The following is a 25,852-nucleotide window of genomic DNA, read 5'->3' as shown; positions in this document are numbered from 1 at the left end:
ATCGTACTACCAGAAACGGTTCAGTGATCACACCCCCATGGTTGTATCTGCTGCCGAGGTCTTCGCCCTGAGCAAGAACGAGGGTCAGAAGTGGGAGAGGCCTCCCAAGCCGAAGGGGGACGGTGACACGAGCCAGTACTGTGAGTACCACGGCCACACCGGTCCACCTTATCGACAACTCCGCCGCATCGAAGAATGCCATTGAAGAGCTGATCCGGAAGGGGAGCCTCGGCAAGTATGTTGCCAAAGGCCAAAAGAGTGATGCCGGCGGTTCAGATAAGAAATCCGTCTTTGAACGGATAGGAGTGATCCATGTTGTTATCGGGGGCAACGAGAACGGTGGGTCCGCTCATGGGCACAAACGGCACCTGAACGAGCTGTATCAGGCCATCAACTTTGTGCCCAAAACAGCGATCCCCGCTACCAACATCCCCGATATGACCATTGGAAGGAGAGACTACGAGGGGGTCATCGCCCCTCATAGCGACCCACTCGTAGTCCACCTGGACATATCCAACCATCTGGTCAAAAGGTGCCTGATTGACACAGGCGCCTACACGAACATCATGTTCAGGGAGTGTTTTCTCAACCTCGGCCTGAAAGTCGAGGACTTGAGCCCCTGCACCAACCCACTGTACAGCTTTTCCGGGGCCGGCCTGGTACCCCTGGGGTCAATCAAACTGCCAGTGATGTTCGGTGAAGGGAAAGCGGCTAAAAACGTCATGTCTGAGTTCGTGGTCATTGACGGCTCGTCCGCCTACAACGTGCTCATAGGCCGAGTCACTCTGAGCGAGGCCGACGCAGTAATGTCCATCCGGGCCCTGACGCTGATGTATGTCTCGGACCGGGGGGAGGCGCATAAGCTCGTCTCCAAGGACGAGAAGGACGAGGTGGTCAATACCCAGATATCCGCCAGAGGGTGCAACATGCAATCCCTCAAAGTGGCAAAGAAATTAGAGAAAGGGAAGAGCCCATCTTTGCAGCAGAGGAGCGACCCGATGAATACCAGCGTCGGCATGGTTGAAGGAACCCCGACCGACCAAGACGAACCCCATCCCGGCGTATGGGAAGTACACATTGACGGGTCCCCCACGGCGAACAACTCAGGGGCCTGCATCCTTATCACCAGCCCAAACGGGGACGTGTCGGAGCACGCCTTGAAACTTACCTCCTCGGCCTCAAACAACGAATCCGAATACGAGGCGGTGATAAACGGAGTCGAGTTAGCTAGGGCTGTCGGGGCGGAGCATGTCTTGGTGAAAACATATTCACTATTGGTGGCCAACCAAATCAGAGGAGAGTATGAGGCTCGAGACGACGGGATGGTAAGATACCTGGAAAAGGTGAAGGCTTACACCGCCAAATTAAAGTCCTTCCAGATACAGTGCATTCCCAGATCCGACGCTCTCTTAAGACTCACTGGTGCAAGCACCAAGAATGCTAGGGCCGGAAACATACCGGCTTACAGACATGGGGGAGGATGCTGATAATCTCGGAAAAAAGCTTTGTATAGCGGCGGAGGTGTCCAAAACAACTGTGGGCACCCCGACGCATGTTTATATCTAATGAAGAATCATCCGAGTTTTCCATCGAAGTATTCATTTTCCCCATAATGACTATCAAGAAGCAGACGCCGTCGCAGTCACCCCAAGAAGTAGACGCTACGGCAGTCACCCCAAGAGGTAGACGCCACAGCAGTCACTCCAAGTGGTAGACGCCACGACAGTCCCCATCAAGAAGCAGACGCCGTCGCAGTCACCCCAAGAACTAGACGCTACGGCAGTCACCCCAAGAGGTAGACGCCGCAACAGTCACTCCAAGTGGTAGACGCCACGGCAGCCCCCATCAAGAAGCAGACGCCGTCGCAGTCACCCCAAGAAGTAGACGCTACGGCAGTCACCCCAAGAGGTAGACGCCGCAGTAGTCACTCCATGTGGTAGACGCCACGGCAGTCCCCATCAAGAAGCAGACGCTGTCGCAGTCACCCCAAGAAGTAGACGCTACGGCAGTCACCCCAAGAGGTAGACGCCGCAGCAGTCACTCCAAGTGGTAGACGCCACGGCAGTCCCCATCAAGAAGCAGACGCCGTCGCAGTCACCCCAAGAAGTAGACGCTACGGCAGTCACCCCAAGAGGTAGACGCCGCAACAGTCACTCCAAGTGGTAGACGCCACGGCAGTCACCATCAAGAAACAGACGCCACGGCAGTCACTACCAGCGCAGTTGATACTCGCGAAGGCGATCAACATGCCTTAGAGACGTTAAACACGGTTGAGATATGCATTCTAACTGCCTCGGCATGGCCGAAAGTAAAAACGAAGGCACTCAGTTAATAACGCAAGAAGACAAGTGAAGAACTGTGATCAAAACCTTGGCCAAGCCAGGGGCAAAATAAGCAAACTCTTATTAAAAATGATAACAGGTGACAAGTGAGGAGAATACAGACGACGGCCGTCCCCATATGGATAAGCCAAAACACAACCTACCAAAGTTGTACAAAATACAAGGAAAAGAAAAGCAAAAGGTTACAGATATCATTTGAAGCGCCAAAAGATGACAGGGAGGAAAGGCTTAGTAATTGGCTCCCGAACAGCTGAAGCTATCCGAGACGCCTGGCGACGACCGCCCGTCTCCCTATGCTTGTTGCTGCTTGCCGTCAGCAGCGTCATCTTTGATGGGCGACCCAGAAGCTGTCTTGGCAGCCTCGGCTTTCACACCTCGGCCTCGGCTTTCTTAGCAAATAATCGTCATCCTCGGCGACCTCACCGCCCTTCATCCTCTCGGCTTCTTCCTTGGCCGCCTTGGTCATCTCAGCAAGGACCGCCTTCTCCGCGGCCGCCTCTTCCTCCTGCTTCACCCTTACCTCCTCCTTGGCCTTCTCCTCCGCGGTTTTCTCTTTAGCTTCGAGCTTGTCGTCAAACAGCTCGTCAAATTTGTCCCACGGAAAGGAGCCTCCAAGGGGGAAGAGCTCCCCAATCACCTCCCTTGCAGCTTCTTCGGCCAGGTCCCGGTATTGGGCGCACATGTTGGGGAGGATAACGGTTTGGAGCGTCTCAATGTTCTCCTCCCTTTGGGCGATGATAGCATCCTTGTTCCGAGCCACCTTCCCCTGGGCCTGAAACAGGCCCCTAAATTCGTTCCTCTGCTTAAGATAAAGGTCGGCATGCTTCTGAACAAGGTCACACCTCTCCAGCAGCTTAGCAGCTTCAGCCGCCGCAGCCGCAGCCTTGGCTCTCTCAGCAAGGACCTCCCTTTCAGCGTCCTCCCTGAGTTTTCTCTCAGCACGGACTGACTCTTCGGCCTCAGCCTTGGCCCTCTTAGCCTCCCTGTTCGCGGCGTCGAGCTCAAGCCTTAGCCGCTCGAGCTGTGGGGTAGCGTCAGCAATGGCCTTCTCTTGCTCCACAATAAGAGCACCGGCCGTACCAGCCCACTTCGCCAGTGACCTGATCAAACTTATGCCCTCCGACTTAATCTGGAGGGGGGTAGGCTTCGGGAAGGAGGTAACAACGGTGGCGTCTTGACCACTTGTCTGCGCAGTTTCCTTCTCGGCACGTCGTTCGATAGTGTGACCGGTTGACGGCGGCGGTGGATCTACAAAAAATTCAATCAAGGCATCTGTGTCAACATATGTGGACATGCCAGTAAGACTGTCATCAGGAACGCCTAAAGAGCCGGCTAAGTTTGAGCCACAGGTTAGATCCGTACCAGTCTTGGCCTTCTTGGCCGGAGGTCCCGTTTCTTTGTTGGTGGCAGCAGCAGCAGCGACAGCAGCAGCAGAGGCTGTCTCCTTTCTCTTACGGACAAGGGGAGATTCCTCCGCATCGGAGTCCCCCCCATCGGTGATATCAACGATCACCACCGTCTTCTTCTGGACTGAAGGGATGGGAGGTGGAACTGATGTCGACGCCGTCGCCGCCGAAGACTTTGTTTTTCGCGTTCGACGCGGCATGTTGCCAGCAACCTTCGCCTGGGCCGCCTCCACATTCAAGCCTTTCAGCTGTTGGTCCATGAGATCATTCGGCGACGTTCTGCGATCATGGGCTAGAGCCTTAGGATGCAAAACAGCAACGGTCTTGTCCTTGTGCAGCCCCATTCTCCGGAGGATATCCTCAGACAGGTCCGGTCCAAAGTGGTCTGCAAAGGAAGCAAAACAAGAGTTAAGTAGAAGAAATAAATCGAAGTTCAAGAAACAGAAACACTGAGAGCAGCGGTGGGCCTCAAACCGACCCCACTCACCCTTTGCTAGGGCCGGTATGAGGCCGACATGGCAGAGCAGCTCATCCTGAAGAATGATCTGCGTTGGGGGAATCCATCTTTTCGGCACCCCACTCTTGTCCGCCTCAAAAAGCCTCATCGCCAGCTTCTCATCCGCATTAAGAGGGACCCTGCTGGCGTCCATTTTAAGCTTCTTCCGGGAGACCCATTTGTCATGCTTCGCCTTAGTCTCGCACCGCAAATTGACTTGGTGCTGGAAGGACCGGGGCAGCGGGTAGTCATCTGGCACCTCAACGTACACCCACCGATCTTTCCAGTCTTTGCAGGAAGAAAGCTTATCAACGGAGACGTAACCCGACTCCATTTGCACGCTATACCATCCGACGCGACCAGCAAACGACGGCCGAAGGTGGTGAAGCCGACGGAATAAATCAACCGTTGGGACTTCCCCCTTGAAGAGACAGAGCCAAACAAAGCCGACTATGGTCCTAATAGCCAACGGGTGCAATTGGGCCACGACGATGTTCATGGCTCTAATGATGGCCATAACATATTCATTCAGCGGAAACCGTAGCCCGTACTCCAAGTGCCGCATGTATACGCTGATGCAACCCGGTGGAGGGCAACAGACGGCCTGACCCCCCTCGGGGATAACAATTTTGTATCCCCTGCCGAAGTAAAAATGGCCCTCGAAAAGTGTCTCGCCGGAAGAACTGGCAAACTTATGGGTCCAAGCACGGTCAGGGCAGACCTTACAGGCGTCGCCGTGATCCATGACGTACTGCCTCCCTACATTAGGACGAGCCCTTTCAGCATCATCGTCGTCATCATCAACATCATCATCATCCTCCCAATCCTCCAAAGCTTTTGGATCGACTTCGGGAGAAGGAGACCTAGGGCCCCTGGACCTTATCGGGATGGCGTCTAGTATATCCTCCTCATCAAGACGCGACGGGGAACCCCCCGGCGCAGGTTTACTCGATCCGGCATCAGCAGCAGCCATGTTTACAACAAAACTTACAGGTTAAAAAAGTTGAAAAATTTGTTTGTTTACCTTGAAGAAAAGCACTAGCCGAAGCAACGACTTTGAAGATTAGAAGAGAAATGAGCCCTTGAAAGTTTAGAGAGAAGAAAATTTTCTGAAGAAATGAACTTTGGGCGGAAATCATGAGGAATACTGCTCTATTTATAGAGCAAAGCCCACGAAGAAGGACCAATCAGGGCACAGCCCATGAAACGTTAGCCAATCAGCGAACAGACACGTGTCGGACATGCAACCACGGTATGTCAATCGTTGCAACAGTTGAACGTCAATCAATGTAACAGTGACCAAGCGTCTTCAACACGCCCCTTCATATCTCTTTGCCTATTCATCTTCCTCAACAAATTCCTAAGTATCCGTTCTCCGCCGGCCATATGATCGACCAAGCTAGGTAGCACCGGCCGGGGGCAATCAAAAACAACCGGCACTCTCAATCCAGGTCTTGGCCAGCGTCACTTTCTTTTCCACATCGGATGTCCATTACACATCCATGTGGAGGGGGGATATGGTACGGCCCAAGCATGACCAAGCCGAGGTAGAAGAAGCCGGGGCAGAAAAAATTTTACTTACGCAGAATATACGCTCAACATACATCGGAGCCCATACCACGGCATAGACTACGCTGGGGGCAAATTGATGGGGCATATTCTGCACCCGCTGACCAAGTCAACATATTGAGCAAGGTCAAAGATATCCACAAGCAAGTCAACGACTTAGGCGGCCCTCACATGACGCAGCTGTCGGCTGTCTCTTGTGCCTCGGCTGGGACAACTAGCTAGCCGGGGCACATATCCGCGAACTCATATCCAAGACCCCTCGGCGGCGAGTCAACAGGCCCGCCGGCCGCCATGGGTCCATCGGCCGAGGGTAGAACGGTCTTTCCACCTGCTAGCCACTTGGCCACTACGTGACAAAAGGTGAAAGTCTATAAATACTCCTCAACCCTCATTGAGGAAAGGATCCACATTTTAACCTAAGAATCACTATTCATCTGGTAATATCTTCCTTATCTCTCTACAATACGTACTTAGCCAAGTAACAACAACTTATCTCTCTAAGTTTACTGACTTGAGCGTCGGAGTGAGTTCGCTCGGTCCAAAGCCGAGCCCTCAGTTTGTTCATCGTTTCAGGAGACCGAAAGGAGGATCCAACCAAAGACGTCATTCTACAAGCACGGGTGGTAACAAATAACTGCTCTGGATTTACACCCGGAACAGAGAATGTTAGGAAAAATTGAAGGATTATATTAATTGAGAAGAAAAATCGATGAAGAATTAGTAAGAATTCGCAGGATTAAAGAACCGAGTGAGTGATACCATGATAAATGTAAGAAACTCAAAACTCTATTAATGGAGGTTGGAGCTTTAGCTCTCAAGCACACAACAAAATAAAAGTGATTTTATTTACTGATAATTAATGTCAGATATTTACATTGCTATTTATATACAAAGTAGTTAGCTATACAGGGTAGTTTGTTAGCTGTACATTAGCTGGACATGAGCTGGCATGAGCTGTCATGTAACTAATTCAGTTACGCTGATGTCATATCCTCAACACCCATAACTATATCCCATAGAATTACATGAAGATCGAGTTTAATGATCTAGGTTCAAATGCTTAAGGAAGAAGTTGATGATATCTCGGCCATAATCATATCTTCACGACGTGTATGAAGCTAATAGTTAGTGTGAGATAGAGTTTTAATAAGCGTTGTGTGTATCAATAAGCTAGTTATTGCGCAAATTAGTTTGCTAGTCTATGCATTAATCTCGAATACGCAGGAAAAAAAATACCTACTCATCCATTTTAACTCATGCAACACGATATTAGAGTTGTTTTTGACCAAGATTGTTCATTTTTATCTTAGTCTGTAATGAAACGAGCATGATGCAAAATCAAATCCCAACTCACCACCCACAACTATCCATTCCCAATCTATCATATTGAAATTTGAACCCATACTTACTCTAATTGAAATGTCATAACCAATAGACAGTTAAAAACACAGAGGTTTTAATAACAAGGGTGTTTGACTTGAAAATCCGGTACCAAAACCCTATGCATACCACTTGGCATTTGACACACATTCATACCCGCACCACCAAGACACCAACTAACACCGTTTTAAGCAAGACTTACTGTACAACTTATTACAAGGGTGGTTCACGATGCTAATTGCTAACATGTTAAAATCGTCCACAGCCCAACAAATTACCTATATAAGTCCATACTCCATAACCATGGCATAACAAGAAGAAGCCCATATTAAGGCGCCGCTATAAACTCTCCTAAAGCCCTAATACTATCCTCCTTTCTCCACCTTATATAAACCAATCTTTTCCTCTCTCTTATTCATTCATCTTTTCCCCCTTTCCCATTCTCAAACCCTAATCTATTTTCCTCCCCAATTCCCCAAACTTTTTGTTCTTCGATTATGATTTCTTAGATTGGTTTTTAAGGTAAATGTTTGAGGTTTTAGTTGCTTTGTTATTTTCAATGTGTTTGTGTAAAACCGTCTCATACAAGTATTTTTTGTTCTTTTAAATCGGGTCTTTTAGATCAATTTATGAATTGGGTTTTAGGCTTCATTTACTGGTTTTTGTGGATTTCAATTCCCTCTGACTCGTTCCCTTGAAGCAACATTTTTTGTGCTGTTTTAGTATTATTTTCTTATTTTATTGAATTTAATCGGTAATTTAAGAATATTAGAACAGCTAAATTATTAATTTAATTAATTTTTCAAAAAGAGCAGTGATGAAGAAATTTATACATTACAGACCTGTAATGACTGCGGATATGATCGCAACATATGAACATCTAAGGGGCTGAGCTCTTTCAATTTTTCTTTCTGTTCTAATCATTTGTTTACCTTTGATTAAAATTTCGGAATAAAAATATTTACTATGTGTTAATTACTTGTTTAACGTTATCGTAAATAATTAAAAAATAATGATTTATATGGGCTCACTTAAAAGGCCAAACGATGCCGTTTAAATTAAATTGGGCAATTGTTTAGATAAGTGAGACCCTAAATTAAATATTGGTTATCCTCGCTATCCTGTTGTTTGTTGTTAATACTGCAATAGGACGTTGGATAACTACATTTTAATTCTTCACAAATTGATTTAAGTCTGAAATATCCGTCTTAAGTTTAAGATTCATTAAATACTAACCCTGTTTTTGTATTTCATTTTATGATGATTACATAATCACAATGTTATAGCTTATAGCTTATGATAACTTGTTTTTTAAATAGTGGTTTTATTTGGCTGCAAATATAAAATCGTGTCTTATTATTTTAGATCAAAATGGCCTGTTTGATGCAAAACCAATTGATAAATAAAAGCAGGGATTGTGTGTATCGGCGTGGCGGTCTATAATACGCTAATAAGCCGAAAGATTTCCTTGCAATATTGAAATTTCAGGAGAAGATGGGCAGTTGTGTTTCATTTTCAGTTGATTAGTTCAACAATCATCTTCCCCAAATTAAGTCGATGTCATTTAATTTAATCGCAAATGAAAGGACCTGGAAACAATTTATCGAGAATTGAATCGAGTCGAACTAGCATAATCGGAGCTAGTCGGATCCTGGGATAGTTTTATGAACTAAACTAAACACAAGTGCAATCGGATACTTATTTGATCAATCTAGCTTTGTATGAGCTAATTGGATTCTCGTTTGCTTATATATGATCTTGACTCTTCTAATTGGCTAGTGCGTCGAACTAACCTCATCTGAACTATACACGAGTAAAGCATTTTTCAAGTTATCATTTGTGAACTGAGTCTTAACTAGCCTCCAGTAATGCCTTACTGGAAGGTTATTTGAAGCTTATGTGATCTGCCCTAAACTTGAAAGCAAATGGGCTTATCTCATCTAATCTGAACTAATCTAAGCAAATGCCTAACTGTCATGTTGGTTTTACGGAAGTAATGTTTAATTATTATTTCATGGAAACAATGAAGGTTATACTCTAAGTGGAAGTATTGCGGATTGATTTAATAATGCATAAATTATCACTCTATAATTAGCTTTGAGATTTATAAGGATTTAGCTGCTGAACAAAAATACTATTGAATTCGTACCTTTTTGATGCTAAAGAAGCTTTATCACCAGATTTCTTTCTTACTAGAGTTGATTCTAATTGATTTGTTTTTTTGTGATTGTTTAGATCTTATGTTCAGTCTCTTTTGTGATCTTAATGCATAAATTATCACTCTATAATTAGTTTAGATCTTATGTTCAGTCTCTTTTAAATATAATGTCATTTTTATAATAACATGCATTAAAGTATTTTTATGAAATAATTACAACCATTAGATTGTCCTAAAGTTTAATCCGGACCGTTCGAAAATAATGGAGGTCATTTTTTTAAGTAATGGAGAGAATCCCAACCGAGTTTTATAGTACAAGTTTTTTTAAAAATGATTTACGGTTTTGTTTTTTCAAATTTCGTGTTTTGAATTGGGTCTTGATTTATATGGAATATTTATTAAAATAGTTTGTCTTATATTAGACGATCACTATTCGTTTAAAGCTGAAACAAATAGTGCTCTCGCACCAAGTGCAGGTGGGAGGGTAAATGGGGTATCCATCTCCCATTCATTTGCTCTATTTACTTATATTTCGTGAGAAGACCACTATTCGTACTCAGTTTTAGTTGGATAGTACAATGAGAATTTGTGTTATTAAAAAGGCTTCATTTACTGGTTTTTGTGGATTTTATTTCCCTTTGACTCGTTCCCTTGAAGCAATATTTTCTGTGCTGTTTTGGTGTTAATTTTCTTTATCATTGAATTTAATCAGCGATTTTGAACATTAGAACAGCTAAATTATTAATTTAATTCATTTTTAAAAATGAGCAGTGATGAACAAATTTATACATTACAGACCTGTAATGACTGCGGATATGATCGCAACTTATGAACATCTAAGGGGCTGAGCTCTTTATTTTTTCTGTTTTAATCATTTGTTTATCTTTGTTTAAAATTCTCGAATAAAATTATTTCCGATCCATTGTCATTGCTAGACTCACATGCCCTTACCCAAATCTTGATGCAGCATATCCGATAATCCGATTAAAACTCTGTAAAGCTCAAATGCGCTTACCTAAATCTTGATGCAGCATATCCGATAACAATTAGTCTCATTAAGAGACATATATATCTGTTTAAAGTGAAATACGTATCAAATATGCTTAAAGTGACGACATTTTTGAGCCCTATCATGCAACTTGTTGCTCAAAATGGATGGATATTTAGATATCTCCTGTCTGTAATGAAAATTTGTGAAATAAATGATCCAACTAATCCGATCAAAACTAAACTATTTCCAAATTGACTGACTAGTTTACAAATCATTATTGTTTACAAAATGTATTATTCATCATAAACCCGCATCCAACCCGATTAACCCGTTTACAACAATATCCTCAACAAAAATTACAATACACGCTAATTCCAAAACCAGAATTAATTCTGAGAAAAATCAACAGTTTTAAAAGATTGATGAACATGCCTCAACATATCCTGATCACGATTCCATTCAGGAGCAGGAGCATTAACAAAATGAGCATACAATTTATTCTTAGCACAAGTAACAGAAATCAAACTATGTGAACTAACACCAGCAATCTCATAATCATAATAAACTTGTCCTGATTCATCTTTCCTTTCTACCGCCGTCACTGAATCCGCACTCGCAATTTTATCCTGTAAATTAACATCAGACAATGCTAAATTATTCAGTATTACTTCTTTTGGCGCCAATTGTCGAAACCCGGACAAATATGTTAAGTACTCTTTTTCCGTCTTCTTTTTCGGGTTATAGAATTCGCTGTCGGTTCCATTTGTTCCTTTTTCGACTTTTGATACGAGTCGTTCTTTCCAACCGGAAGGGACGTCGTAAATGTATTCTGCTGAGTCTTTTTTACTTGAATTGCCTCCGTATCCGCCGTAATTCGCTGCGCTTGCGGCTGTTCCGTAGTATGTTGTGTAAGGGGTGGGGGTGTCGGTTGCGGCGAGGGATGGGGTTGGGGAGGTTAGGATTAGGAATGTTGTCGTTGCGGCGGTTAGTGTTGTTGTTAGGTTGGTTAGGGATAAGGGATGTTTTTGGGGAGGAAATGTGGTTGTGGTTGTGGTGGTAGTTAAGTTTGTTGGGGTTGGTTGTTGTTGTGGTTTGAGGTTGTTATTTGTTGGGAGTAGTGACCAAGGTGAGAGTAAGGTTGCCATGTGATTTTGGTATGGACTATGGATAGATCACAATTGTGGTGGATGAGTGTAAGAGTATAGAATAGATTGTGGTTGTGTTGGTTGATTGGCATCTTATCTTGAGTTTGATGGTGGCATTGCTTTTAGATTTCTCTTATCCATTTAGTGAGGATGGAAGTCAAATCGCGGGCCTATCTAGTTGAGTATTAGCGTGCTGGAGTTTAAGAAGGGTTAGCACTAGACTTGACAAACGGGTTACGGGTTATTCGGTTCAGTTTTCGATCGGGTTAAACAGGTTTAATTAAAATTGGGTCGACCTAAAATTCAATTTCAGTTCGATTTCGATCGGGTTCATTTCGGTTAGCAACTTTAATCGGTTTGTGCTATTTCGAGCCAGGTGCGATTCAGGCCGGGTCTATTTCAGTTCAATTGTGTTTCGGTTCATATTTTCTTGAGTTGAGAGTAAAAAAATTAATTTAAATGTACCTTATACTTTTTAATTTGAATGAATATCATTAATAAATAAAGATCAATGAAAAAAATTTCTAAATATTAGTGTATTTGTGAGAAAATAAACATTTTTCATTCAGGACAATCGGTTTAGAATTCAGGTTTGGGTATCATTTGGTTAATAATGAGTTCAATTCAGTTTCGGTTCGATTCAGACTGAGTCGGATTTCGAGTACTATTTAGTTTACTCGTATCAGGTGTTTGATCGGTTATCAATTCATGTCTTTTCGATCGATTTTTTGGACTGAGTTTTATTTTGCCAGGTCTAGTTAGCACTTAGCACTTAGCAGGATGCTCGTCTCTATTGAGGGTTGAAAATTTCAAACATTTTAGCTACAAAATTTCCTGATTTTCTTAGAGTTTTCCTTACACCATTATGACCCTGTTCTTTTGGACTTAATTTCAGCTCATTTCAGTTCAATTTAACTCTATTCAGTTTAGTTTAGTTCAACTTTTATCTTTACAAATTAACTCTTACTTCGGTTCAGTTCAGTTCCTTTCAATTAAGTTCAGTTCAGACGATTTTAGTCGAAAATTATATGGCCTATCTTCTGGCGTTCACTGAATTTTTTTTGCCCTCGTTGAGTGTAAATTCTGGCTTAGCTATGAGTACTAGGATGAGCTAGAATGTGTAGAGAGTAGAGACTTGGTATGGTATGACGGATTGACGGCCGTATGCTGGTTTGAAGTTGGGAATATGGGAATTTGGGTGGCTTTAGTAAAGGGTTGGAATGACAGCTTTCTTAATTCTTAAGGCCCATTGGCTTAGTCCACACAAAAGCATCCGGAAATTCTCACTTCGTTTCGGGCATTTTTTTACCTTTGGTTTTGACTAGGGGTGTTAACTGTTAACGAGTCGAGCCGAGCCCGAGCTTGGCCTTGCTCGGCTTGTGCTCAAGAACCAAAATTCGAGTTCGAGCCGATCTCGAGCTTACCCGAACTTGAAAAAAATGTGCTCATTATAAAGCTTGCGAGCTTCAACGCGAGCTCGAGCCAAACTCGAGCTCAAATTGAGCGTATATAAAACTGTTTATTTTCTTATTTTTTTTCTTTCGATTTTTTCAATACCAAAGCTCAAAGTTTATATGTAAAAACATTTGGCAAATCAGCGACACATTTGATATATGTGATATAAAAATATAATCATGATAAAATATTTTTATAAAATATGAGCAATATATTATGTAATCACGTAAGTTCGAGCCACTCGCGAGCTTTTCGAGTCGAGCCAGCCTTTGCTCGGCTTAACTCGTTAAGGTCTCGAGCCGAGCCCGAGCCGAGCTTTGACCGAGCCGATCTCGAGTAGCTCGCGAGCTATCTCGTCTCATTAACAGCCCTAGTTTTGACACAGGAAATGAGAAAGAACCATTTTTTTCTGTTGTTAGAATGTTAGATGATGATAATTGAACCTTAATGAAAGTGTATGATCAAATTACCCATTTAAACCTTCCTATTGTAGAAAGGTAAATAAATGAATGAGACGCCTTGAAATGAAATAGGTAAACATTTGCCGGGACGAAGAGATTATATGATTTTTTTTAATAGATTTTAGTTAATTGTTAGAAAATTACGTATTTAATTGGAAGTTAGTTTGAGATATGGGGGGTTATTATGTGAGCTAATATAGCTCAAAATTCAAATATAACAAATTATTTCGGTGTTTTAAGAATTCTGTGAATTTCTTGTAAAGAACACATAAAAATCGTTTAAATATGACCTAAAATAATTGTCATAGATAGAACTATAACCGAGTCAAGCCTTGCTGAGCTCGACATCAACTCGGATTTAGCCAAGCTCAATTTGACCAATCACAAACCGAATATTGACTGAGCTGCTTCAGAAAACTCGACAAGCCGACACAGATCATTAACAACCTAGTTAGAGATGACCACAATCAATAATTAAAACGCGGAGGAGTGGTTAAGTTATACTTTCCTCTAATCACGAGTCACTTCCTTTATATTGCTTTTGTCGTGAGTCTCGTGACTAACTAAAAAGAGTGCTACTTTTAGTTGCTTGTTTGATTTTGTTGTATCATTAGTCACTAAACGTGTGTGACCCTCTAAATTATCCTTGTTTTCCCCTACCTTGATCATTCCCTCTGTTTCACTCTTTTAATCCCAAATTACCATCTCATCCTTTGTCGTATAACTTTAAAAGTCGGTCTATTACCGTCTTACCCTTCGTCATATAACTTTAGATAGAAACTTGTCATTTAAAATACGGAGTATTATTGAACTATTGATGAAAAGAGAGACATATTTGAAATTCGGCATTTGATTTAGTGAGCTAAGTGAATTAGGGTGTCCACCATCGACTATAATTAATTTAGTTGATTAAGTACAAAACATCGAGGTATGTGTAGTGAATATGGTGTAAGAAATTACAATTATTGAGTTTCGAGTACATTAAAATGAAATGAATAAAAGGAAAAAAATTAGTAAAAATGTAATTTGTTATTAAAATTGTTATAACAACAATTTTTATACTATAGTTCATGCATCTTGCTACTAGCAAATTGTACAACGTTTAAGTCAATAAAATCAAAATGCAAATCATGTTCTTTTGGATTTAAATGTCTAAAACTGAAAATTAAACTAATCAAAAATACTCCGTAAAACATTATTTATATTTTCGTAAAAAAAAGTTTATTTTCTTAAATGAAAACTACAGTTGAACGTCCATATAGGTTGACTTAATTGGATAAACCTTCATATGAATTTGTATGCATGAGGTTTTATATATGACGTGTTTTAATGCTTACGGTTCTCACGTCATTAAAAAAACACAAAATCTCATTTGTGACGGCACGTATCCGTCACTTTGGAGTGACGGATACCATTTTCCCTCACAAATGACCCAAATAGAGGAGAGAGGGAAGCACATGAGGGTGCCCCCACCTTGTCCCCCTATCCGTTTTGTGAGTGACATTATCCGTCACTTGCTCCGACCCTTCTTCAGCCAACTAATTGAAAAAAAAAAAATCTGAGTTGAAGGGCAAATCAGGAAACAAATGCATGCATCTTCTAGTTTGCAAACCAGTCAAAGATTCAAAAAACAACGAAACGCATCATCAACACGGGTAAGTTTCCAAGTTGACCCAACTTTGACCATTTTTCAATTTCTTCTCCCTATATATAAACTCATCATCCATCTTTTCTCAAATTCACACACAAAATTTCTACGTACAAAACAAAAACTTCAAAATTATAAGGAAAAAAAACAGCAAAAATGTCAGTAGTAATATCAAACACGCCATCAAAACACCATTATTACCCTAACAATTCAATATTCAACCCAACTTCTATGTCTCCTATCTCTAAGAAGAGTTTTGCGACCGCAGTTGCTGCACTGGATGTGTCTCCAGCTGTGACGAAGCGAAAGAGGCCAGCTCGGCTTGATATTCCGGTAATGCCGGTTGAGTTTGGTGTGGCGGAGGCGAGGATTGGTGAGGTGGTTGAAGAGGTGAGTGTGGTTGAGGAGGTTAGAGACGGGTTTTATTCGGTTTGTTGTAAGAAAGGGACGAGGAGGTCGGTTTTGGAGGATCGGTTTTCTGTTGATGTAAGTGTCCTTGGTGATTCTAAACAGGTAATTCTCGTTTGAGACTGTCTTAAGCTTTGACAATATTTTTTTAGGTCGGGTTATTGTTCAATGTTCATTTAATGATAGCTAAAACGAATTTACAGATATACAGTCTTAAGCAAGACTCACTCTTTTTTTACGGATTAATTAATTATTCAGTTTTTTAAAATTATTCCCTTATATAATTTTTTTCCTAAAATATCCCTTAAAATTGACTTTTATTAAAATTTGTTTCAAAACACCAACTTAAATTACTTATTCCGTCGTTTTATTATGAACTTATTTTGTTTGTGTCTTACCTAATCTATGCTTTGAAACGTATAACAATGAAGAATAAGTTCAAAAAATAAGAATAAGTTCTAAAAATAGACGTAATAAGTCACTTAAATTGGAGTTTTGTAGCAATTTTCTTATAAAGAGTAAATTAGATTTTACTCCCTTTTAAAATCAACTTTTTTAAAATTACTCCCTTTTAATTTTTTTTGCTAAAATTACTCCCTTAAGTTACAATTTTTGCTAAAATTGCTCCAAACACCAATTTAAGTAACTTATTTCGTCTGTTTTTTAACTTATTCTGTTTGTGGCTTAACCAATCTATACTTTAAAAGGTATAACTATGTAGACAAATGTAGGGGGAGTTCAAAAATAGAGGAAATAAGTCACTTAAATTGTGAGTTTTGAAGCAATTTTAGGAAAAAAAAATGTATAAAGAAGTAATTTTAGAAAATAGGATTTTAAAAGGGAGTAATTTTAACAACAATCCAACTTGAGGGAGTAATTTTAGCAAAAAATGCAACTTAAGGGAGTAATTTTAAAAAAGAAAATTTAAAGGGAGTAATTTTTAAAAAGTTGATTTCAAAAGGGAGTAAAATCTAATTTACTCTTTTATAAAAGTACATATTAAGGGAATAATTTTAAGAAAAAATTATATAAAGAAGTAATTTTAGAAAATAGGATTTTAAAAGGGAGTAATTTTTAATTTACTAATTAATATTCATGTTAATAATGGCTTACGTATTACATACGTTTTGGTTCATGGTAGATGAAATACGTTTTGTATTTGTGTTTTACTCCGTACTTATTTGTGTATAGAAGAGTAATTCAATAGCAGACGTAGATTATTATGGGAGGGAATAGAGCAAACGTAAACTATTGACAGATAAATTGTGTAGGATGAATTTATTGACGTAGAAGTGGGAAAAGTTGTGATCTTTGAAAAATTCTGATGATTTATGTACTTAAATATCAATGTAGGCTATATTTGGTGTTTTTGATGGTCACGGAGGAGCGAAAGCTGCAGAATACGCAGCTGAAAACCTGAATAAAAACATCATGGCTGAAGTCGTAAACAGGAATGAAGAGGACGACATTAAGGAGGCGGTTAAGCACGGTTACTTGAAAACAGACCTGGATTTCTTAGAGACGGAGTTCCACGGTGGGTCTTGCTGTGTCGTAACCCTAATCACCAAGGGAAACCTTGTTGTGTCGAATGCTGGTGATTGTCGTGCTGTCATGAGCAGGGCCGGTCTAGCTGAGGTACTCACTAGTGATCACCGTCCTTCTAGGCAAGACGAGAAGGATAGAATCGAGGCCAAGGTAACAAATCTATTCATGACTTTCCGATTTTTGTTAATTTTCATGCTTTCATTAATAAATCAGGTGCAGATGTCAACTAGCTTAGTTGGTAAAGTCATAATTAATGAATCAGGTGCAGATGTCAACTACTTTCAATCCTGATCAATCTGTCGTGTCTGTGAAATTAAAGACGACTGCAGAGGAAAAACTTTATCCTAGCGAATAGAAAATGTATCGCCTTTCTTAGTAATAATATTTCAACTTGCTTAAGAAACTAAATTGGTTGTTCGGTTGTAGGGAGGGTACATTGATTGTTACAACGGTGTATGGAGAATCCAAGGATCACTCGCGGTGTCAAGAGCAATCGGTGACAAACAACTTAAGCAATGGGTGATTGCTGAACCAGAAACCCGAGTTGTCAAAATGAGTTGCAACGATGAGTTCTTGATTTTGGCGTCTGACGGTTTATGGGACAAGGTTACTAATCAAGAAGCTGTCGATATCGTCCATCCTTTGTTCATTGACAATAACAGGCCACCGATACTTACTGCTTGTAAGCGACTAGTCGATATGGCGGTCTCAAGGGGTTCACTGGATGATGTTAGTGTTATGATCGTCCCATTGCAGCAATATACTATGCCATAGTAGTTCCGAAAACTTCTAACTTAGATATTCAATTATGGAAAATGAGTTAGCTGAGATGTTTAGATAGGCTAATGATTTTTTTATTAATTTAATTGTTATTCTTTTGGGTGTAGTGATGTACATTGATTTTATTTTTATTGACATAAAATTCTAGTTTCTCGTAGAATCATAGCCCTTGTTTAAGTTGATAATAATCCAAAAGACGTACTTGATATCATCAACTAGAAAACAATTACGACCTTAATTGAATTGAAAATGAGTGAAACGGGTGTGGATAAATTCTAGTCCGTATTATTTCTCTCCACTCCATTCCTTTTCCCGTGTTCTTCTCATCTCTCCCACGGTTTCTCGACCTGGGATTTCTCGACGACTGATTTACTATCAACCCCGCTTCATTAAACCTACATTGAGCATGTTTCAATATAAAACTCTGTTAGGATTATAGGAGGGAGATTGCATAAAGGAATTGTATTATTGATTGTTCTGGTTTTACATCGATATGGTGAGTATTTATAATACTCACCGACTTAATGGCAAACCCTAACCCTAATGGCAAACCCTAATAGTAGTCGGGCCTAGTATATGCCCAATCTCCTAATACCCTCCCGCAATCGTAAAGGCAGTAAATAGTACGAACTTTACGATTGGAGAAATACAAAGAAAATATAAAAAGAAAAAATGAAATCTTCAATCTTCATCTTTTTCGATCTTCATCAATCATCTTCGTCTTCGAGAAGTGGTAAGATAAACGAGTATAAAGACTCGCTAGAAATTTCTACGAACAAGAACGTTAATTTTTTCGGACTTGTCGAAAGTATGAGTTAATTTGCAGGAACCCTAATCGAACCTGACAAATTTCAATAAAACGGAAAATTATCCGTCAATTTCAAGATCTGGAGAACGTTAATTTTTTCGGACTCCAAATAAAATAAGTACCACCACCTTAAACGACGTTGAATGATTTTAATCGAATTTCAAAGAAAAGAGGATTTTTTTTTTTCTTCCTTATTTTTTTTGAGAATTTTTTTTTTTTTTTTTTGGTAGATCTCGACAATCCAGTCACACATAACCGAAACGTCCAAAAAATTTATCTCCACAAGAGACTCCATATTAAAACACAATATGAAGCGTGAGACTCGTGAACAACGAACATCGGAATTTGCTAGAAAAACAAATCAGCATATTGATTTGTTTGACTTTCATATGAACTTTATTTATGATGAATGCTTGACGGCTAACGCAAGAGTGAAAGACAATGGATAAAGAAAAGGCAATTGAACGTGGTTTTATTTTTAATTTTATTTTTTGTAAAAAATGAAATTAAACTAATCTTACTAATCCCGCCGGTGAGCATCGTAGATTTTTTTTTTGCCCACCGGCAAGAAAGCGGAAGCGATTTTAGAGTCCTCAAGAAAGAGGCTCTGATACCATGTTAGGATTATAGGAGGGAGATTGCATAAAGGAATTGTATTATTGATTGTTCTGGTTTTACATCGATATGGTGAGTATTTATAATACTCACCGACTTAATGGCAAACCCTAACCCTAATGGCAAACCCTAATAGTAGTCGGGCCTAGTATATGCCCAATCTCCTAATAAACTCGAAAACAGGGAAATAACTCTCAGAGTTTTAGATACAGACCGCGGTCTATCATACGCGGAAAAATTAATTTATTATTGTTATTTGCGCTTCTTATATTGTCAAGTAGGTATTACTTGCTACCAATTTTCATTACGAATTATTCGAAGGGAATCATTTAGTTTAAACTCAAGAAACACGCAATACATTTAAGATAAAAAATTCTCATTTAAGACGGGTATTATTCGTCTCAAGTTTAAAACGAGTCATACATATCATATCCCATGAGTCCATGACTTAAGATTTTATGTCACGTTGGCAAGAATGCAAGGTAGACCATACACCTATTATCTCTCTCAGTATTCTCGACACCAACTGACCAACGTCAATACGACTTACACGAGCAATACACTGCGTCACTGCCGACGACTGCAACCATATTACGTAAGTCCTTCACTCCTTCCTCCCGTGTTCTCAATTTTTTTTTCCCAAACCTTAATTTCCTATTATTTTTTTCCCCAATTGTTGATATGCTTATGTTATTTCAATTAGTCTCACACTATATAGACGGATATATCCGTTTAAAGTAAAATATGGGTCAAATATGTTTAAAGTGGTGATATTTTTTGGTTGGATATCTCCCGTCTATAACGAGAATTTGTGATGTTATTTTCACGTGATAATTGATACGGAGTATATCATACTTAATGCATTGATTTGTTGGATTTGATTTATACATGTATTGGATTTATGAATTGATATCAGAAACGAAATCATAATAGTAGCTTAATTGGATAGTCTCCTTAAGACAGCATTATCCGTCTTAGTATAGTGAAAAACAATATATTTGTCGTATATAGCAAGTGGTCTGATACTTGTCCGTCTTAAGCTTAAATGGATAGTGTGTCTTTTGTATATGGTATAATTCGATTATGCTAATCATAAAACCAAAAGCTGAAATCAGAAATACTATTGATTTGAGTTGATAGCTTTCCCCAATTGATAATGTATAAATTTCCGATTTCAGCTTAATTGATTACAAATGTATAGACAGAGATTTTTGGTAGCTTAATATTTGACTTCAGTTGTTGCCTTGTTGGTGATTTTGGTCAAGTAAAGTCTGAGTGATTTTGGTGAAGTATACAATTTTCATCTTGGGTCATTCGAAAACAGTCTCTTTGTGCAGCTAACACAAGAGTAAGACTGCGTACATCCGACCCCCCTTACCCTGCAATTTGTGGGAGCCATTGAGGCACTGGGGTAGTGTTGTTGTTGTTGTAAAGTTTGCGTCCTAATTCAATTAAGCTCCGTAATTGTCGGTTTCTTCCTTTGTTTTTGTTTGTAATTAGTTCAAGACGAAGAATAAAAGTATTCTAGACTATCGGGTAAAGGAACAAAGTCACATAAACCTTCTTCATCATCTTCGCCATTGTCCCAAATTAATACGTACTGTAGAAACTGAAATGTCGTATGTTTCCCGTAGACTTGAAATAAATGATTAATCTCTGTTGTGAATTGTGACATGTTTTTCAACAGACTGTGAAACTGTGAAACCAAAATGATGCGCATCGACGGCTGTTTACACAAGACGCAGCAGCAGCAGCTTATCAGCAATGCTACTACTCATTCCATCTGTAAGTCAGCCTTCTTTTTATTTTTTGTCAAATGCAATGTTTCTAATTTTGCCCATCGACGGTTCTAAAGGATGATTCATGTCAGTGGAGCCCAAATTATTTTGGGATTAAGGCTCTGATGTTGTTGTTGTTGTTGTTGCAAATTTGCAATGTTTCTAATTTTGTTGCAAATAATATTTCACTGATTTTCTACAGTCCCCAACCTCCCAACTCTGTCAATGCTACCAAATCACGCTTGCTTTCGTAATTACACATATCCAAGTTTTTTGCTCACTATCTCAACAGCGGAAAGGAATGTAGCTAAGGTAAGTTTAAGTACCCTTCGTATATGCAGTATCCAGTTTCAGCATAAATATTAAAGGAACATGAGGATACTGATTGAAAAACATAGAGTATAAATTGTCAGGGATGTACATAACAATAACAACAACAACATTACCCCAGTGCCTCAATGGCTCCCGCAAATTGCGGGTATGGGGGGGTCGGATGTACGCAACCTTACCCTTGTGTTAGAAACACGAAGAGGCTGTTTCCGATTGACCCAGTATGAAAATTGTGTCGAGAACTGCATCGAAGGACTGCTACTTCACAAGGGGAAAAAGCGCAGCCACTTTAGTAAGCCATTTTGCTTTACTCCATCATAATCCAGAACCAAAGAGTAATGAGTTTTGCTCCATTGGAAATATGGAGAATGTTACAATATTGACGGTATTTAAAGAACCCGTTAATGTTACAATCTACGTAATTGTCTAACAGTATATAACAACGAGTAATGTGACACGCGCTTTTGTTACATTTTCAATGTCTATTCATAGGCTAAAAACTTCAATTATGATACTATATAACAGAGTTATGCAACAAGGAGGAGACGAGTGAATTATACGGACACAACAACATATGTATACATGGAGCCCGGAAAGAGCGAACAATTTGTTTCAGAGGAAGAACTGATGGAGAAACTAAAAGGTTGGCTAGAGAATTGGCCAAATGATGAATTACCGCCTGATCTAGCCAAATTTGAAACAGTTGATGATGCAGTGGCCTACTTAGTAAAATTTGTATGCGAGCTTGAAATAGATGGAGATGTTGGCTCCATTCAGTGGTATGAAGTTCGTCTTGAGTAGAGATTGTGTTATATTCTATACTCGATTGAACAATTATGTTTATTGAAGAATCCTGTTTAGTTTTGCGTAATTTTTATTCAAGGATCCTTCTTTATGATACCTTAAGGCTTCATAGACAGCTTTTTGCCGTGTAAGAAAATTTTGGAGCCATGGGAGTCATAGACAGATATCTGTCACGGTTTGAAATGGGAGCGCATAATATACAGGTTCGTAATATGTATCTATTTTTTCAAGTAGGAGTCCTAAAATCATAAATAGTACTTGGACTGTGTATTATAGAAATATCCTCTGAAGTGAGTAGTTGGTGAAGAAATGTTGCGTTTAATTTACATGTTTATTAAATTTCCGCTTCCCAAATGACATGTAAGTGTTATCTAATCCCAGAATTTAACGGAATATGAAAACATTATAATATAACTGCGTAGGTCTGATAGAGGACCAAAAGCATGTCACTAATTGTTTATGAATATATGTGATATTTCAGCTGTTACTAACGTTGTTGCGACAAGTTTGCATAGTCGCTTAATTTTTGAAAAGGGTTCATGCAGACAATGAGAATTTGTATAGAAGATTTTATTTCCAAGGCACTTACTGTGTGAAGGAGCAGCATTTTTCGGTATATATCTCTCTGGCTTTCTCTCTCTTGTTTGAATATACATTTGGTACTGAGATGTCGCAACTCGAGTACTTGCATGGATGCAATAACAAGAGGAGGAAGAGATCGTCTGCTGATCAACGCGTTTTTAGATTCAAGTCATTTTGTGAGCCTGGTTACCCGGCTGAGTTCAATGGACCGTTCGGGAAAAATGTCCGAGCCTTACTTGAGTTCGGTCATATGGAGAATAATCAGAACAGTAATAATGGGATGATAAGCTGGTCTTTTCAGCTTGAAGTTCATCGGCATAGACCTGATCACCGCGTCTTTCTTTTCATTATTGAAGAACCAATTGAAGCTTCAATATGCCGTTACTGCAAACACTGTCGCTATATTGGTAGTCTGCTTCAATTCTAATCTTTTGTTCTACGTCCACCGCCATTTTCTTATTTTATTTACTGCAACAACTGTGGGTTATTGTAACAGGTTGGGGACAACATATGATTTGTAACATGAAGTATCACTTCGTCGTGCCTTCAAAAGAAACAGCTGCAATAGCATCAACCTGTTTAAGCTGCCAAAATAATTACTGTCGCGATGGGACGATTTTGGCAGCAAGATGTGGAAGTAACTCCTGCAGCTTGGTGGAACTTGAGGGTCATACGCTCCATGGAGTGTTCCATTGCAATGGGTTTGGACATTTGCTTTGTGTCAATGGCCTTGAAATGGGATCCGACTTATCTGGCCACCAGATCATGGATTTCTGGGACCGAATCTGCACTAGCTTGCGCGCAAGGTAATGACCCGATCTACATCACACGAATGTGCCCCGAAACCCAAATTGACCCGAACCGGCCTGGACACGATCCGAGCTTTCTTAACCTTAAACAGACCCGACCCGACCCGAAAATTACTCGATCCAAAACCACGAAACCCGAAAATAACACGACAAAACATAACTCTAATTGAACCAAAAAAACCTGAAATTGCGTTTTCTCTCTTATTCATTGACCCGAAAATGTCCCGGCCCGAAATAACCCAACTCGCTTGACCCGGAACAGACCAGAAAGCCAAAATGACCCGCCCCGATCTGAATGAACCTGATAATAATGAGAGACCCGAACTGACCCGACCCGCTTGACCCGGAACAGATCCAAAACCCAAAATGATCCGGCATTACCCGAATTAACCCGATACCAATGAGATACCCAAACTGGCCCGACCCAAGCTGACCCGACCCTATTGACCCGTTTGCCAGGTCTACAGTGATATACATAATGAAACTTGTTTTCCTGCAGGAAAGTGAGTCTAACTGATGTATCCCAAAAGAAAAGCATGGAGTTGAGACTACTACATGGGTTGGCATACGGAGGACCCTGGTTTGCACGTTGGGAGTATAAGTTCGGGCGAGGAAGCTTCGGAGTCACAGAAACAATGTACCAAAAATCCATCCATGCCATACAAAACATCCCGCTTTGCCTTCTCTTTCATCACCTGGCCCCTTTGGACAATTACCTTCCAATCATTTTTTCACGATACCAAGCCTTGTCCGAACACTCCTTGATCACCTTAAGCGACCTTTTCTACTTCATGCTAGAGCTCCGGTCTCGCCTTCCTAAAGAAGCCAGCCCCGCCGACATTTTCAACCCAAAGATCCTTCTAGAGACTTCCTGTAGGTGGTCTCCTAAACGAGTTGAGATGGCCACCCAAGTCATTGTGGAAGCCTTGAAACGGGCTGAGCTCAAATGGGTGTCAAGGCAAGAAGTCCGCGATGCTGCCCGGGCCTACATTGGGGATACAGGCCTCTTAGACTTCGTCCTGAAGTCGCTTGGTAACCATGTTGTCGGAAAATACCTTGTTCGTCGCAGCCTAAACCCGGTCACAAAAGTTCTGGAATACTGTTTGGAAGATGTATCAGTTAGCCATGAAAATTTGATGCTAGTCACCAGGGTGCAATTAGCAAAGGACATACTGTATCTATACAAATCGACGTTGAGGGAGCGTAAGCCGCCTATGGCCGGGCCAAGTAGCACAATCTCAATAGCTAGCAGGGTTATTCAAGACAGCAAACATCTTGTTAAAGAATTCGGTTCTTATCATCAAAATCTTCCACCAAAGAACAAATTCGGGTCCGACAATGAACTAATTGATGTATTTTGTGCCTTACAGTTGAAAGACAAACAACTTATGCTGCCATATGAACTAGTCCAGGTAAAAGGAACCATGAATATTGCAGAATTTAAGATGCTGGTTGAAAAGTGGTTTAAGGACATGTATCTCGGATTAAACGGGATAGTTATCCGATCAATTGTGAATTTAAATGCTAACGATAATGACTTTGTCTCGGGTTTGATTGAAGAGGGGAAAGACGTGGTTCTCGAGGTTGGAATTTGTCATGACATTTATGAAAACAGTCAAAACCAAGGGCATGGATTCATAGAATGTGCTTGTGGAACAAAGGAAGATGATGGAGAAAGAATGGTAGCTTGCGACATTTGTGAAGTATGGCAGCATACTCGGTGTGTGCGTATTCCAAACAACGAAGAGGTTCCTCGTATATTTCTCTGCGATCGTTGTGAGCAAGATATTGTGTTGTCTCCTTTGATATAAACTATGATAAGAATATACACAAATTCTCATTTAAGACGGATAGTATCTGTCTTAAGTTTAAGACGGGTTAAATAGCTATCACTTTGTGATTGTTGTGACTTGTGAGCAAGATATTGTGCTATCTCCTTTGATATGAACTATGATAAGAATATAAGCATATCTTGTAATCATGGTCAATCTAGTATAACTTATTACTTTAGGGTGTCAATCTTGTGATGGTTCTAGGTAAATTTAATGTTCGAAATAGTTTGTACTAATGTTTAATCAGAATGCATGTCTCTAATAAAAGCATACTAGTTTTAAGCCCGTGCAACTAGACCTGGTAAACGGTTTTTTGGTTCAGTTTCAAATCGGGTTAAATCGGTTCGATTTAAATTGGGTAAACCTTAATTTCGATTTCAATCAGGTTCATTTCAATTAGTGACTTTAATCAGTTTGTACTATTTAGAGCCGGATACAGTTCGGATCGGGTTTACTTCAGTTCGGTTGAGTTTGAGGTCATAATTTTCTTGAGATGAAGGTAAAAAAACT

General features: G+C 40.3%; 4 protein-coding genes and 4 non-coding genes across 8 annotated transcripts; 7 read left to right on the top strand and 1 right to left on the bottom strand.

Annotated features, from left to right (window-relative positions):
- The first annotated feature begins 8,000 nt into the window (after positions 1-8,000).
- On the top strand, positions 8,001-8,091 carry LOC141624118 (small nucleolar RNA SNORD25). The gene has a single exon (XR_012533933.1). It is a non-coding gene; the product is annotated as a small nucleolar RNA SNORD25 (small nucleolar RNA).
- A 123-nt stretch (positions 8,092-8,214) lies between these two features.
- LOC141622819 (small nucleolar RNA snoR136) lies at positions 8,215-8,362 on the top strand. The gene has a single exon (XR_012533114.1). It is a non-coding gene; the product is annotated as a small nucleolar RNA snoR136 (small nucleolar RNA).
- A 236-nt stretch (positions 8,363-8,598) lies between these two features.
- Positions 8,599-8,745, top strand: LOC141622764 (small nucleolar RNA snoR135). Its single transcript, XR_012533086.1, has one exon. It is a non-coding gene; the product is annotated as a small nucleolar RNA snoR135 (small nucleolar RNA).
- Positions 8,746-10,114: 1,369 nt separating this feature from the next.
- On the top strand, positions 10,115-10,205 carry LOC141624129 (small nucleolar RNA SNORD25). The gene has a single exon (XR_012533944.1). It is a non-coding gene; the product is annotated as a small nucleolar RNA SNORD25 (small nucleolar RNA).
- Positions 10,206-10,619: 414 nt separating this feature from the next.
- On the bottom strand, positions 10,620-11,636 carry LOC141615336 (thylakoid lumenal 19 kDa protein, chloroplastic). The gene has a single exon (XM_074433735.1). The coding sequence runs from the start codon at positions 11,485-11,487 to the stop codon at positions 10,729-10,731; it is 759 nt and encodes a 252-aa protein (XP_074289836.1). The 5' UTR covers positions 11,488-11,636; the 3' UTR covers positions 10,620-10,728.
- A 3,520-nt stretch (positions 11,637-15,156) lies between these two features.
- Positions 15,157-17,921, top strand: LOC141619667 (putative protein phosphatase 2C 53). Its single transcript, XM_074436713.1, has 3 exons — positions 15,157-15,564; positions 16,813-17,154; positions 17,431-17,921. Exons 1-3 carry the CDS (start codon positions 15,208-15,210, stop codon positions 17,776-17,778), a joined length of 1,047 nt encoding a protein of 348 aa, XP_074292814.1. The 5' UTR covers positions 15,157-15,207; the 3' UTR covers positions 17,779-17,921.
- A 1,749-nt stretch (positions 17,922-19,670) lies between these two features.
- On the top strand, positions 19,671-22,215 carry LOC141615324 (protein CHLORORESPIRATORY REDUCTION 7, chloroplastic). The gene is made up of 4 exons (XM_074433730.1): positions 19,671-19,802; positions 20,895-20,992; positions 21,188-21,297; positions 21,841-22,215. Exons 2-4 carry the CDS (start codon positions 20,917-20,919, stop codon positions 22,114-22,116), a joined length of 462 nt encoding a protein of 153 aa, XP_074289831.1. The 5' UTR covers positions 19,671-19,802; positions 20,895-20,916; the 3' UTR covers positions 22,117-22,215.
- A 224-nt stretch (positions 22,216-22,439) lies between these two features.
- LOC141615312 (PHD finger protein MALE STERILITY 1) lies at positions 22,440-25,588 on the top strand. The gene is made up of 3 exons (XM_074433721.1): positions 22,440-23,108; positions 23,198-23,507; positions 24,010-25,588. The coding sequence occupies exons 1-3, from the start codon at positions 22,787-22,789 to the stop codon at positions 25,319-25,321; spliced, it is 1,944 nt and encodes a 647-aa protein (XP_074289822.1). The 5' UTR covers positions 22,440-22,786; the 3' UTR covers positions 25,322-25,588.
- The last annotated feature ends 264 nt before the right edge of the window (positions 25,589-25,852 follow it).

Source organism: Silene latifolia, chromosome 1, assembly GCF_048544455.1.
Source record: "Silene latifolia isolate original U9 population chromosome 1, ASM4854445v1, whole genome shotgun sequence".
NCBI lineage: Eukaryota > Viridiplantae > Streptophyta > Magnoliopsida > Caryophyllales > Caryophyllaceae > Silene > Silene latifolia.
Note: the sequence above shows the minus strand (reverse complement) of the source record. Positions and strands in the feature narration are given on the sequence as shown.